At 47.5% G+C, this 13251-nt stretch overlaps 1 protein-coding gene across 1 annotated transcript in view; it reads left to right on the top strand.

Annotated features, from left to right (window-relative positions):
* MYOG (myogenin) overlaps positions 1–13012 on the top strand; it is a 30678-nt gene extending 17666 nt beyond the window's left edge. Inside the window, exons 2-3 of the mRNA XM_078641227.1 lie at positions 7522–7603; positions 12171–13012. Coding sequence (XP_078497353.1) covers positions 7522–7603; positions 12171–12286 — 198 coding nt within the window. The 3' untranslated portion in view covers positions 12287–13012. The remainder of the gene's footprint in view (positions 1–7521; positions 7604–12170) is intronic.
* The last annotated feature ends 239 nt before the right edge of the window (positions 13013–13251 follow it).

The following is a 13251-nucleotide window of genomic DNA, read 5'->3' as shown; positions in this document are numbered from 1 at the left end:
CCGATGAGCATGTCGGTGCGGGGCTTATCTCTTCGCTTCCCGGATACGTCCAGCACTTGATCCTCAATGCACAGAACCAGATCATCCTCTTCCGAATCGTCTTCCTCACTTACGTTGGCCGTGGCCGCATCGATGCACTTGACAGTGGACTTCGTCCCTTTCTTCCGGCAGACTTTTTCGAAGTGACCGGTCAACCCACAGAACGAGCACCTGGCGCGGAACGCGGGACAACGCCTGTCCTGGGCCGCGTGCGCTGCACTGCCGCATCTGTAGCACGCAAATTTTGTCCCCGGGCCAGAACGAGCCATCTGTTTCCCAGACCCTCTTATATCCTTCCTCGGGTCTCCGTAAGTGCTTTTGGGCTTGCTGGATTGTGGTGCCTCATCAATCTTGTTGATCATCTGTCTCGGCCCACCTTCCCTTTTCGCCGCGTCTGCGCCTCTCTTCGACATTTCTGCCTTCTTGACCATCGCCACAACTTCTTTCAGGGTTGTCTCATTCATCGCCCATAGCTTGTCTTGAACTGCTCTGCTGGTGGTGTGCATTACAATTTGGTCCTTGATGTATTCATCCTGCAGATTCCCATACCGACACGTGATTGCTAGCCGACGGAGAGCTGCCACATAGTCATCAATGGATTCTCCCGCCTCTTGTTTTCTCTGTTGGAAGTTATAGCGGTCTATCGAGACGCAGACCGCTGGGCGGTAATGGCTGTCCAGGTCGTCCAGAGCATTCACAAAGACATCCGTCTCCGCTGCACCCCTCTCCTTGGGCACCAGGTTCTTAAACACCCTCACCCCTTCTGGGCCTAAGTTGTGGAGCAACAGTCTCTTTTTCCTTTCCGGCGTGTATTCACCTTCACTTTCATCTCCGAGAGCCTCAATGTAATTGAGGAAATAATCTTTCCAGTCTTCCCATTTTAGTTGGGGTTCACCTGGTCTGGGTAGGAACGGGACGGGTGCCATTAGGGCTGACGCTTGATTCGCCATTCTGCCTTCGCCTCTAGGTTCACCTTCCTGGGCCCTTCGTTGGGTAGGCTCACCGGGCGCTCCTGCGCTCTCTGCCGTGTCACCTTGGCCCCTTGGGCTCCCTGGGGTATTATCCCTCGCGCTGTGCGCAGTCTGTGCACTCTCCCCCCCTTCCTCTAGCTTGGGGGTGTCTCCCTTGGTTGCCAGGTTGCTGCCTGGGGGCTCCTGGAGTCTTGAGCCACACTAACCTGGCTTGTAAGGTTGGTGTTTGGTTCCGTGCCGTGCTGCAGCGCTGCTGCCACGCCCTTTGCTCTTCCTTGCAGGTGACCTGCCTTGCTGACTCGTGAGTGTGGGCTGTGGGGGTGCTTGCCGTCGTCCACTGCACCGGGTGGTGTCCGGATCTCAGCCTCGTCGCCACTGTAATGTTTGTAATACTCCCACAGGACACGCTGAGACAGGGTAGAGTGTATAACTCAGGTTTATTAAATCATACAATAGGTTTAAGAGCTAAGGGCGCCGAGCGTCTAACTATATCGAGCTCCGGTCGCCAACTGCCGTTCCTGGCGTTCGCGCCTTTCCTTTTCGCTCCACTGCGCATGCGCGCCTATCCGCTCTAGTCTATGGCGTGACACGTCATCGCGTATACGCGCATAGACTAGAGCGCATACCACATTCGTCAAGCGCCAAAAGTTGTGTAAGGAGCCCCGTCCACGGGACGACGTCACGTTCCGATACATTTGCTTATCTCACTGACGCGATTAGGAAGTACGTGATGACGTATGTCCTTCCAACTGACAGAGCGTCCGTGGCACGTGCCCTCCGTGCAGTGCTCGTAGTTTGAACTGAAGTAGCTTGGGTCTTCTACCAAATAAAGAAAGCAAACGCCCAACAATAAGCTCGTTTTCTTGTCCTCAGTGACTCCCTAACATTGTATTAACTTGACAATGTTGTTTAGTATTAGTAATGTTCATATTTCCAGGGCACTGTAGCGCTCTAGTGCTCCGAGGGTCTCCCTTGAGCCCCGGAAGCACTATTACACTATGTAACACTTTCTGGCCAGGCGTGGCCAGAAAGGGATAAATAAACGGGCGGGAGTGGCACGGTACTTCCTGTCCAGACCGATACTGTGTGTGTTCATGTGTGCTCTGTAACGCATAGCGGCGCACGCGCAGTAGCTTTGCATCCCCCTAGCAGCTACAGGGCCCCACACTGGCGATGAAGGTGGGATCTGCCTAAAGCCACGCAAAACAGCTGACGAAGGGGTCGGAGACGCAGCGCTCCAGAAGCGGCAACACCCACACAGACCCAGGACCAAAGGCTAACAAGATCGACCAAGCACCAGAAAAGAAAAGAAAAGCCACATACCGGTAAGCAGCGTAGGCAAGAGGCTGCATGAGGCACCGGCAAAGAAGGCCCCCAAGCGGCAGAACACACGGTGCCGAGGCAGGACACAACCAGCGGGCCGAGCGGTCCGCGCATGCGCAGATGGTAGAGGCCGACGCCCTCTGAAGTCGCGTGAGCACGCGAAGGGGAAAGGCTGCGCACAAGCCCAGCAACATGAGGCCGGAGTAGGCCCACAAGGACGCCGAAAGCAAAGAAGGCTCCGCGCGCGAGAGGGAACACGCACGCAAGACAGGAGAGAGATAAAAGAAATAAATAAAACAAGCACGAGCCAAGCCCAGAGACAAAAAAAAAAAAACAAGCACGAGCCAAGCCAAGAGAAAAAAAAAAGTGTGTAGACAAATCAGCCAGAAGCAAGCGAGGCTGAGGTGGAGAGCTAATAAAGGTAGAAAAGCACGCATTAACTACCCAGAATGTCCCAAAACCAAGGAGGAGCAACAGGAGGAGCGCCACCGACGGCGGCAGTTCCTGCAGCTCAGATTCCAACTCCATCTGCACACTCACAAATACAAGCCTTACCACCATTCAGCGAGTTAATTGACCCGGGGACAGCAGCGCCACGATGGGCAGTATGGCTAGGGCAGCTCAACAATTATTTTATCGCCACCAGGGAGAAAGACAATGAAGTAAAGAGATCACTCCTACTACACTTTGGTGGCACAGAACTCTATAAGCTATTCAAGCATCTCCCCAACACCGGGGCCGCCACAGATTACGATGCTGCAGTCACCGCCCTAAATGCCCACTTTGATCCCCAGCTAAATCCTCACTACGAGAGATTCAAGTTCCGACAGTCCAAACAACGGGAGGGAGAGACAATGGACGCGTTCCACGCACGACTGAGAGACCTCATAAGCACGTGCACAGAGGACGACGAAAAGAAAGAAGTAACAGCACAACTCATCCAAGGCTGTCGCAACAAGCATCTGAGGACGTTGATCCTGAGACAACCGCGAATATCCCTCGACGAAATACTAATCCTTGCGAGGTCACACGAACTGTCCGACGCCCGCGCCACTGCAATGGAGGCGGCCCTCAATCCACAACTAGACACAGGAACGGTAGTGAAGACAGAACGAGTGGATGCAGTGCGCACTTTTAGCCGAGGAAGCAGAGGACGCTGGCCAACCAGGACACAACGCCGAACGCCATGTGGATACTGTGGCAGAGATGAGCATAACCAAGATGGCTGCCCAGCGCGTGGAAAGACATGTTCAAAATGCGGAGTCCCCAACCACTTCGCAAGCGTATGCAGAGGGGGTTTTCGCGGATGAAACGTTTCGGGGAGGAAGACGGCCACTGGAGCAATCAAGCAGCTTTCACTAGGCGAAGCAACGCCATCACGATCAACCAGGTCACAGAGACAACCACAGCCGCAATATGATGAATCCTCCACGGAAGACGAAGATGAATGTTATTTCGTATCATTTGTCAGCGAACTGAAGAAACGACGGCGACCACAGCCAAAATGCCAGATACAAATTCATGGGTCACCGGTAATCGGAGTCATCGACACTGGGGCCACAGTGAATGTGATGGGTATTCAACATTACAAAGCACTAAACCCAAAGCCCAAGCTAGTTCCATCCAAAGCCAGAATCTTCACCTACGGCAGTCACGAACCACTCCCACTGCGAGGGAAAATGGTAGTGCAGGTCAGAGCGGAAGACCAAGAGGTACTGACTACATTTCATGTGATAGACAAGGAAGCAGACCTACTAGTAGGGAGTAACACAGCAGAGGACCTATGCCTTATTGCCTTCGCGAACGCAGTAAAAGCGCTGCAAACAGACGACATTCTACAAATGTTCCCCAAGTTATTCACAGGCCTTGGAACTATCAAGCACCCTCCCATCAAGTTACACATAGACCCTGCCATACAACCGGTAGCGCTACGACATAGAAGAATCCCATTTCACCTACGCGCCGCGGTAGAACAAGAACTGAACCAATTAGAGACACAAGGAGTGATTGAAAAAGTATCTGGACCGACGCCATGGGTGTCCCCCATGGTGATAGCCGAGAAACCGCGACAACCTGGAAAGATCAGAATATGTATTGATATGAGGATCCCTAACAAAGCCATCCGGCGAGAACGACATCTCACACCTACAGTGGATGACATCCTGACCGACTTGAATGGGGCCCAATGGTTCTCTAAATTGGACCTCAATGCAGGCTATCACCAACTGAGGCTAGCAGAAGAGAGCCGCTACATAACAACTTTCTCGACACACCTTGGACTGAGAAGGTACAAAAGACTGAACTTCGGGATCTCGTCCGCGGCCGAGATCTTTCAGAACACCATCAAAGAGATCCTTTCTGGGCTCCAAGGAGTGCTGAATGTCAGCGACGACATTTTAATCCATGCCAAAACAAGTGAAGAACACCACAATAGACTAAAAGCGACGCTGCAGCGGCTGGCACAACATGGCGTGACACTTCACAAAGACAAATGTCAATTCTTCAAGAAATCCATCGAGTTTTTTGGCTATGTGTTTGGGTCTGAAGGAGTCGCCGTAGACCCCCGTAAATCGCTCGCTATCAAAAACGCCCCTGCACCTACCACAGCGTCAGAAGTGCGAAGTTTCTTAGGAATGGCACAATATTGTGCAAGATTCATCCCCAGTCTGGCCACGATTGCTGAACCACTAAGAAACCTAACAAAAAAGGAAAGCTCATGGAGATGGACAGTGACCGAAGACAAAGCCTTTCAACAAATCAAAACAGCCTTGTTAGATAGCACCACAATGGCATACTTCAACACGGCCAAACCTACAGAAATAGTAGTGGATGCCAGTCCAGTCGGCCTGGGAGCCCTGATCTCACAAGAAACTGAGCCGGGAGTATGGTCGCCCCTAGCATTTGCAAGCAAAGCACTGACAGCGACAGAATCTAGGTACTCGCAAATCGAGAGAGAGGCCCTGGCAGTGAAATGGGCCTGTGCACACTTTCATCTATACATCTCTGGACATCCCTTCAGAATGGTGACAGACCACCAACCGCTCATACCCTTATTCAGAGGCACAGCCCCTCACCCGCCACCTAGGATAGAGCGATGGGCGATACAAGTGCAACAATACCAAATGGACCTCACATACCGCCCAGGGGCGAAAAACCCTGCAGATTTTCTCTCTCGTCACCCTGACCCGGAAGAATGTCGACCAACGGAGCAAGAGAACCAAACTGAAGCATTCGTAAACATGTTGTCGGCTGCATCGTGCCCCCGAGCCCTCACGGCGGAAACTATCATATCTCAGTATGAACACGATGCCGTTATTCAACGAGTGAAAGACGCCCTGCAGTCAGGCTCATGGGAGAACTTCCTGAGGAATGTCAGCGGATGGAACGAAGACGACAGAGCTCGTTTGACGCAATTCTGGAGAGTGCGATATGACCTGAGCCGGGCTAGCAATGATCTGATTCTCAGAGGCCACAGAGTGGTCATCCCTAAGACATTACAAGAAAGAGCGACAACGCTAGCTCACGAAGGACATCAGGGAACCCGCCGGATGAAAGCACGGATGCGGGAAAAGGTTTGGTTCCCCAACTTAGAAGAAAGTGTTGACACAGTTGTACGACAATGCCGAGCGTGCCATATAACCAGCGCTCCTGAAGCTCCAGCACCTGTGATCACGGAGGAACATGCTCCATCGCCATGGTCATGGCTCAGCATGGACTTTGGGAGCTTCCCGGACGGGAGAATCACGGTAGTGCTAATTGACAATTACACCAAATACCCAATTGTAGACCTGGCTACCTCCACTAGCTTTGCAAACATTCGCCCCATCCTAAGCAAATCATTCGCCATGTTCGGAGTCCCTCTTGTCATCAAAACCGACAATGGGCCCCCATTCCAGGGAAGCGAATTCAAAGAATTTTTACAAAGTTTGGGCGTCCGACATCATAGAATCACACCTCAGTGGCCTCAAGCAAATGGCGAGGTAGAACGATTCATGAGGACAATTAACAAGACTTTACGAATTGCCACCTCGGAAGGAAGAGACCCCGAAGATGCACTACAAGCCTTTCTAAGGGAGTACAGGAGCACACCCCACAGCACTACACAGCGGTCACCGTGGGCGCTAATGCTAGCTGGGCCAAGAAGAGACTTACTCCCAATGGCGGATAACTGGGAGCCGGCGCCATATTCTCCAAGTCACACTCAAGAAAGGCGAAAGAAAACAAACGAAAGAGTAAGCCATGAAAGAAGAGCTCAGTCAAGGAATCTACGTCCAGGGGAAACTGTACTGATCAGGACCAGAAGACCAGGAGGAAAGTTCAACACAGCATTCGAATCTGAACCGTGGGTCGTCAAAGAGACAAGGGGCACGGCCATAACAGCCAGCCGAAATGGAGAAGAGGTAACTAGAAACGTCTCCTGGTTCAAACAAATACCACCGACTCGACAGCATCTACCCGTTCAAGAGGAGCCCACGGCAGAGGAGACAGAGAGAGTGACTGGAGGATCCAGTGAAGCAAGCACGCTCGCGAACACAGCGGAGCAGGACGAAACAGTTCCCACATCACCAGGACTGGTACAAGGACAGACACCTACCAGAGGCAAGTGGAGGTATGACCTCAGGCCGAACCCTAAGCCAAGTCAGAAACTAGCTGGTTTTGTGTGCTGAACATTTGTTTATAATTTTCAAAATCCAAGTTGGGAAGGGATGTAGCGCTCTAGTGCTCCGAGGGTCTCCCTTGAGCCCCGGAAGCACTATTACACTATGTAACACTTTCTGGCCAGGCGTGGCCAGAAAGGGATAAATAAACGGGTGGGAGTGGCACGGCACTTCCTGTCCAGACCGATACTGTGTGTGTTCATGTGTGCTCTGTAACGCATAGCGGCGCACGTGCAGTAGCTTTGCATCCCCCTAGCAGCTACAGGTCCCCACAGGCACTATCGTGACATAAGGATTTCTATGCTACTACAACATAGTGGATCTGTAGCAATTGTTTTTTTTTTCGTGGTTCAGCATGTAAATATTTTTGATAAACACATCTTAAGATCCTAGATGCATTGAAGCTTCTTTATACTAAGGACATTTCCTTTACACCATTATTTTCCTATAGTTCAGAACGTGTGGATAAATTCTGTCTGGTTAAAAATATGTTTTCAATCAGCACTGACAATCACAATGTTCGATTACAGGTGCCGAGCGACTGCGGGTCCGGCAGTTCCTCCTGTAGTCCAGAGTGGAGCGACCAAGGAGATTTCAGCAGCAATGCAGGGGGTGAGTAGAACACCTTGAGTGTCCGGTTATTCTTAGCTTTGTGTTGATTTCAATGTTAGGGTCTCCTTCCCTTCCAGACACTTACCTCTGCTGAGTGGTTGTAGGGTGTACAGAGCGTGCGTGGGTATGTGTGAGCGCTCAGTTGGGGTGAAATGTAGTTCAGAAAACAACTCTGATATTTTGAGCTAAAGGCTTAGTCATACACTTTTAATAGGATGAAAAACGATTTGGTTCTTTGAAAATATTACCCACCCCCACACACACACAGAGGTATAATATTCACATTACTGCACATAAACAATCTTTACAGGTAATTTACTCTATCCATGTGTGCTGCAGAAGGCAGCACATAGGGAAAGAGCAAAATACAAGGAGAAATAAAACATTTCTCGTCGTATCACCTGCTTTAAACCAGGGGCCTCATTTATGAAAGGTGACGCATCGCTGCGTGAAAACAGCGATGCGTCACTTTTCACTGCGCTCTCCCTGCAACGTGATTGATGCGTCATATTTATAATATGACGCATCATGTCGCAAGGAGTTACAGATACGTCAGTATTTCTGACGTATCTGTAGGCGCAAAAGTGGCGCATTGCTGGAGTGTGTCACAAAAGTGACGCAACTCCAGCAATGCTTCCTTTCACATGGGGAAAGCCCCATGTGAAAGGGCTTGCGTCAGTCTTACGCCTGCTTTGAGGCAGGCGCAAGATTTTGACGCAAAAGCATCCTAAAAGTGACGCAGTGAAATCTCATAGATTTCACTGCGTCACTATTACGAGGCTTTTTGCGGGTGAACGCCCCTTGTGCATACATTATACCTGACGCAGGTATAATGCAGCGCAGGGGTTTACAAAGTGACGCATCTGCTTAGATGCGTCACTTTGTAAATAGTGCGCATCAGGAGACATGTTTTACGCCGCCGATGCGTCACAAAAAGTGACGCATCGGAAGCGCAAAACTCACGCACGGCCTCATAAATGAGGCCCCCGGTATTTCCTGGCAGTATTTTTGGCGCTGCCCCATACCTTGTAAATATGGGGCAGTGTAAAAAAGCAATGGGTGATACGGCGGAACGCCTACTCCAACACCCATTGCATGCCCCTTTCATGCTAAGTGCTGCATTAATGGTGCATTTTTTTGCAAGACAGCAAATGAGGCAATGGAGTTAACGCCACCAGAATGTCGGAAAAAGTAACGTTCTGGTGGCGTTAACTCCAAGTAATTATGCCCCTCAATTTTTTCTTATCGTTCTTATCTTATATAATCATAGAGCAATGTTGGGAGAACATTTATGAAAGAATACGTGTGGTAGCTGGTACAATCCTACAACCAGGAAATAAAGTGATTTTGTTTAATGAACTGGCTACAGAGGCCACAACTGAAAAGCTTAGATAATCTGGGGCAGATTTACAAGCCCCTTGTATTGCCAGTACGTCACTTTTTGTGACGCACTGGCAGCGCATTTCTCTGTATCATATTTACAAGGACAGGAAACGCCACCCTGCATGGCTTTTCCTGTCCTTGTATATACAGCCCTTTCACAAGCAGGACTTTGCGTGAAAGGGGCGTTCCATGAGTGTTGCTGTGGGTGTTCCCATGCAACATCCATGGACCCAGACACATTTCCAGATTTACGAGGATTCATAAATCTGGAAATGCTTCAGTATGCTACGTAACGAGGAGAAATGTTTTCATTTCTCCACGTTTGTTTCCTCTTTCAATGCGTACTGCATTCTACAGCACGCATTAAAAGAGGAAAATGCCTGTAGTGATTGTTTTTGTGCAGGAAGGTGCCCCTTCCTGCACAAAAACAATCTCCCATGACGCAGGCATCCTTCCACCATGGTGCAAGGGTGCTTGGCCGGCGCATGGCAGCTGTTTGTGCGCCAGCACAGGGAGAGAACAGGAATGCGACATATAATCGTAAATATGCCGCATTGCTGTGCTCTGAAAGTGCTGCAGCATGGCACAGCCAAAGGGCTTGCAGTGCCACACTGCGGCACCTTCTTGTAAATCTGCCCCTCTGTATATAAGATCCTTAACAAGAGAAAAAAACATTATTTAAAAACATTAGAAAACGAAACAAAATATAAATATTCTATTCAGGTCAAAAGAACTGTTCAACTTAGCATCTATTGGATATCTTTATTTTAAAACGTATGATAACTTGAAACCTTCCATTACATTTTATATTTAGAAGTCTGTGGACATGTGTAACTGGTTGACTTCACTGAAGTGTAGTGATTAGTTAATACACACATATCCCCTTTGGCTTTCCTCCATTAATTCACTGAACTTTATAGAACTCTTCAATTTTAAGGTGACTTCTGTTGGGCCTGGCCCTTAAATACAATACTCATAGTGGACAAGAAACACCACCTAGGTTGTCAGCTGTACCCATTAACATTGGCAGTCACACATGAACACACAAGGCAGGGAGTGCAAAGGTGTAAAACTAAATGCATGGCCGTAATTGACAACAAGCTAGAGTAGTATAGTGCTTGGCCAGGCAGAAAGGAAACAAAAGCAACACTTGACACAAAGGAAACAAGCATAACCCACCAGGGAAATGTGAATTACAGCAGTAGGAATAGAAAGGCAAACACTGGGAAGTAAGTAAGCAGAGGAAGGAAGGCAAGGACAGTAAAACGGGAAACTATAGAAGAACAGGGCCAGACTGGGCAATCTGTCACTCTGCAATTTTCCCAGTATGCTCCAGGATCAGGGGTTGGTTTCAGGGTACAATGGATGCCTCTTCCCAACTATGGCCCTATTCTAGTTAGGGCTTTGTGGAGTGTAGGACTGATTTGAGCATTTTTGTTAGGGCTGATTTTGTATTGCAGTCTTTCCCAACAGTGGAAGAGAAAGTTCAAGGATTCGGGAAGCACGGAATAGTGTGAGCTCAAGAACCAGGGAAAAACAGCAGAACTGTGCTATCTCTGGAAACAAGGACACACTACAAAATAATAGTGCAAGTTCTGAAAGCAAGCCTGCACTGAAACACAGAGCAGGTACCATAAATAATGCTATACTGCTAACACGGCAGCTTCGTGAAACAAGTCTACACCACTAAATAGTGCAGGTCCGTGAAGCAAATATTCAAGAATCAATAATCAGTGAATCAATGATCAATGCTGGATTGGAGAAAACAGAGGATTTAAAGGAAGTTACTAATGATCACAAGCCTTACTTGAGATCAGGTGTGCTGATTCCTCCACTCATCCTTGACCAGCAAGGGTGGAAACGAAGCAGTGACCGGGGAATTCTAGAAATCTGAGACTTTGGCAATAAAGGCATACAGGCTGCCACAAAACCAGGTATGGCTCTTTAAAGCAAGTTGAGTCCTCAGGATTTTCCAGGAAGCTGGATATCTTTCATGGGCAATGGCACAATATCAGGACTTCTAGTAAATGTAATTGTCAGGAGAAATGGCAGTCTGGCTGTCACAAAGTTCGATATAGATACAAAATGAAAGGGATACTAAGAGACTTGACCTCATTATATGTATGTACCCAAGGTCAGGTGCAATGGTCCATCACTGGAATGTCCCACAAGTAGGCTCCTAGAGGTGGGCAGGAGAGTGCCAAGAGTGAACCATGTCAAAGGCATTGAAGAGGAGCATCATCACGTCAGAAGTGAGCTTTCAGTGAACAGGTAAATACATCACAAGGCCAGGAAGCGAGGATAAAATCAAAGAGAGAGAGAGAGGCAGGGAGGAATGAGTGAGAGGGACAGATAGAGAGAGACACAGGGTGTGAGAGTGATGCATTTACTGATGACCAACTGAAGGAGTGCATACAAAGAGACTACGGTTGTGTGTATTTCAGATGACAGCATACAATGTCTTTCAAAAACATCATTCTTGGATGGCCCTGGGTATTGATTTGAACTAGCTGGATTGTATAACATGCAAAACACTCTTGAGAATAACAGAAATATGCAGAACGGTAGTAGTATGTTCTTGTTTGTGTAAAGATGATGAACACATTAGGCAGAGTGGGGGTGGCCAGATCGAGCGGTGCTTAGGTAGAGGACAACGTATGCATGGGTTCAGTCTTGATCAGTAGAGGAACACCAGCGGCCTCACAAGAGGGCCCCATTAATACCAATAGTGCTAGTCGCTGTGATGTCCTAACTCATCATGTTTCCGAGGAATGCAAGAACATTGCAGATGACTAGTTTTTCATCTGAACACTTCAAAGCTGGCTAAATATCCAAGCCAAAATCTGCATGAGTAAAACGTGGGAATTGTCACAGAAACTTCAATTGATGCTTGATATTCCCCATTAAGTTGTAACCATGAGAAATCTCCTCCCCCTAGAACAAAAGATGCCTCTTTATTGGTAGCTTCAGGTTGGATTCCTGGCCAAAAACCATCCCACTCCCTTTGGGCCCCCGAATATGACCATGCCCCTCTGTAAAACAATGTTTTGTGTTAGTGTTATTATTCACCGCAAGAATGTATTCCTGATGAGGATCTAAGTACTTGCAGAAGCCAAAGTCATTTTTAAGTTGGTGAAAACAAATCTCAGCATTGAAAACCTTAACACATCCTTTATCTTTTCAGACCACTTGCTCAGTGATGATTCTCCTGATCAACACAACCTTCATTCGCTCTCGTCAATCGTGGAAAGCATCACAGTCGAAGATGTCTCTGTCATTTTTCCAGAGCAGCACATCTAGAACTGATCTTACAAGAACTGGTGCTCTGCAGGGCTCTGTCAAGAGGATTTTGCAAGGAATTCACCAAGAACCAAATTTGATGGACACCCAAGCATGGTACTTACCCGAGCAATGCCTCTGGGGAAACCTAGACAAGTAATAGCTCAAATGACACAGGATGAAGCTGTTCACCTTCTTTAAACAAACAACAAAAGACATTTGCCAAAGACACCGAGATTATTTTATTGAAATATTTAAATTAATTAATATTTAAATATAGTAATATTGACCATTAAAATCAATTTCTCAAAGGAAATGAATATTGAATTTAAGGTATAAAAATAATATTTAAATTAAGACAAGTGATAATTATTTATATCGGAAAAATATTCTACTCATTGCAATTGCTTTTTGGAATACGATGGTATTTAAGGGCACCATAGCATGAAAACACAATTTACATTTCAAAGGAATAATTCCATCTTTTTGAACAAGACGTATATTTTTACAGTATTTTCATGAAAATAAGTGTGTGTTTAGCTAAATAAAATGTTTGTTTTTTTCCTTTGGGGCCAATGATATTTTTGTATTGCTGTTTGACCAACTTAATTTTGCAACATGATTTGTTCAGAGCTAGATGTATATTGTAAGCCTTTTCTACTACGTTGTGTGGATTTGCATTTTTTTTATTTTTGCTAACTTATTTGGATATTTTTAATAAAGAACATCTTGTTTGCGTATATTGCATATATTTGTGCATGTGTTAATTCATCAGAGTTGATTTGGTGCCCTACCACATTATCAAGTTTTGAATATCACCCAGCCAAAATAGTGAATCCAGAATATCGACTACCAATATTGTGTAAAAATAAATATACATGGGCAAGTTATGTTATGCTAGCTGTACTTATATAGCGCATAGCTACCCCAACATCGGGGCGTCCCAGCGCTAGCGGGCGGGTGACCAGGGAAAGTGATGCTAGCTA

Source organism: Lissotriton helveticus, chromosome 5_1 (genome assembly GCF_964261635.1).
Source record: "Lissotriton helveticus chromosome 5_1, aLisHel1.1, whole genome shotgun sequence".
Lineage (NCBI taxonomy): Eukaryota > Metazoa > Chordata > Amphibia > Caudata > Salamandridae > Lissotriton > Lissotriton helveticus.
This window is presented reverse-complemented; position numbering and strand designations above follow the sequence as displayed.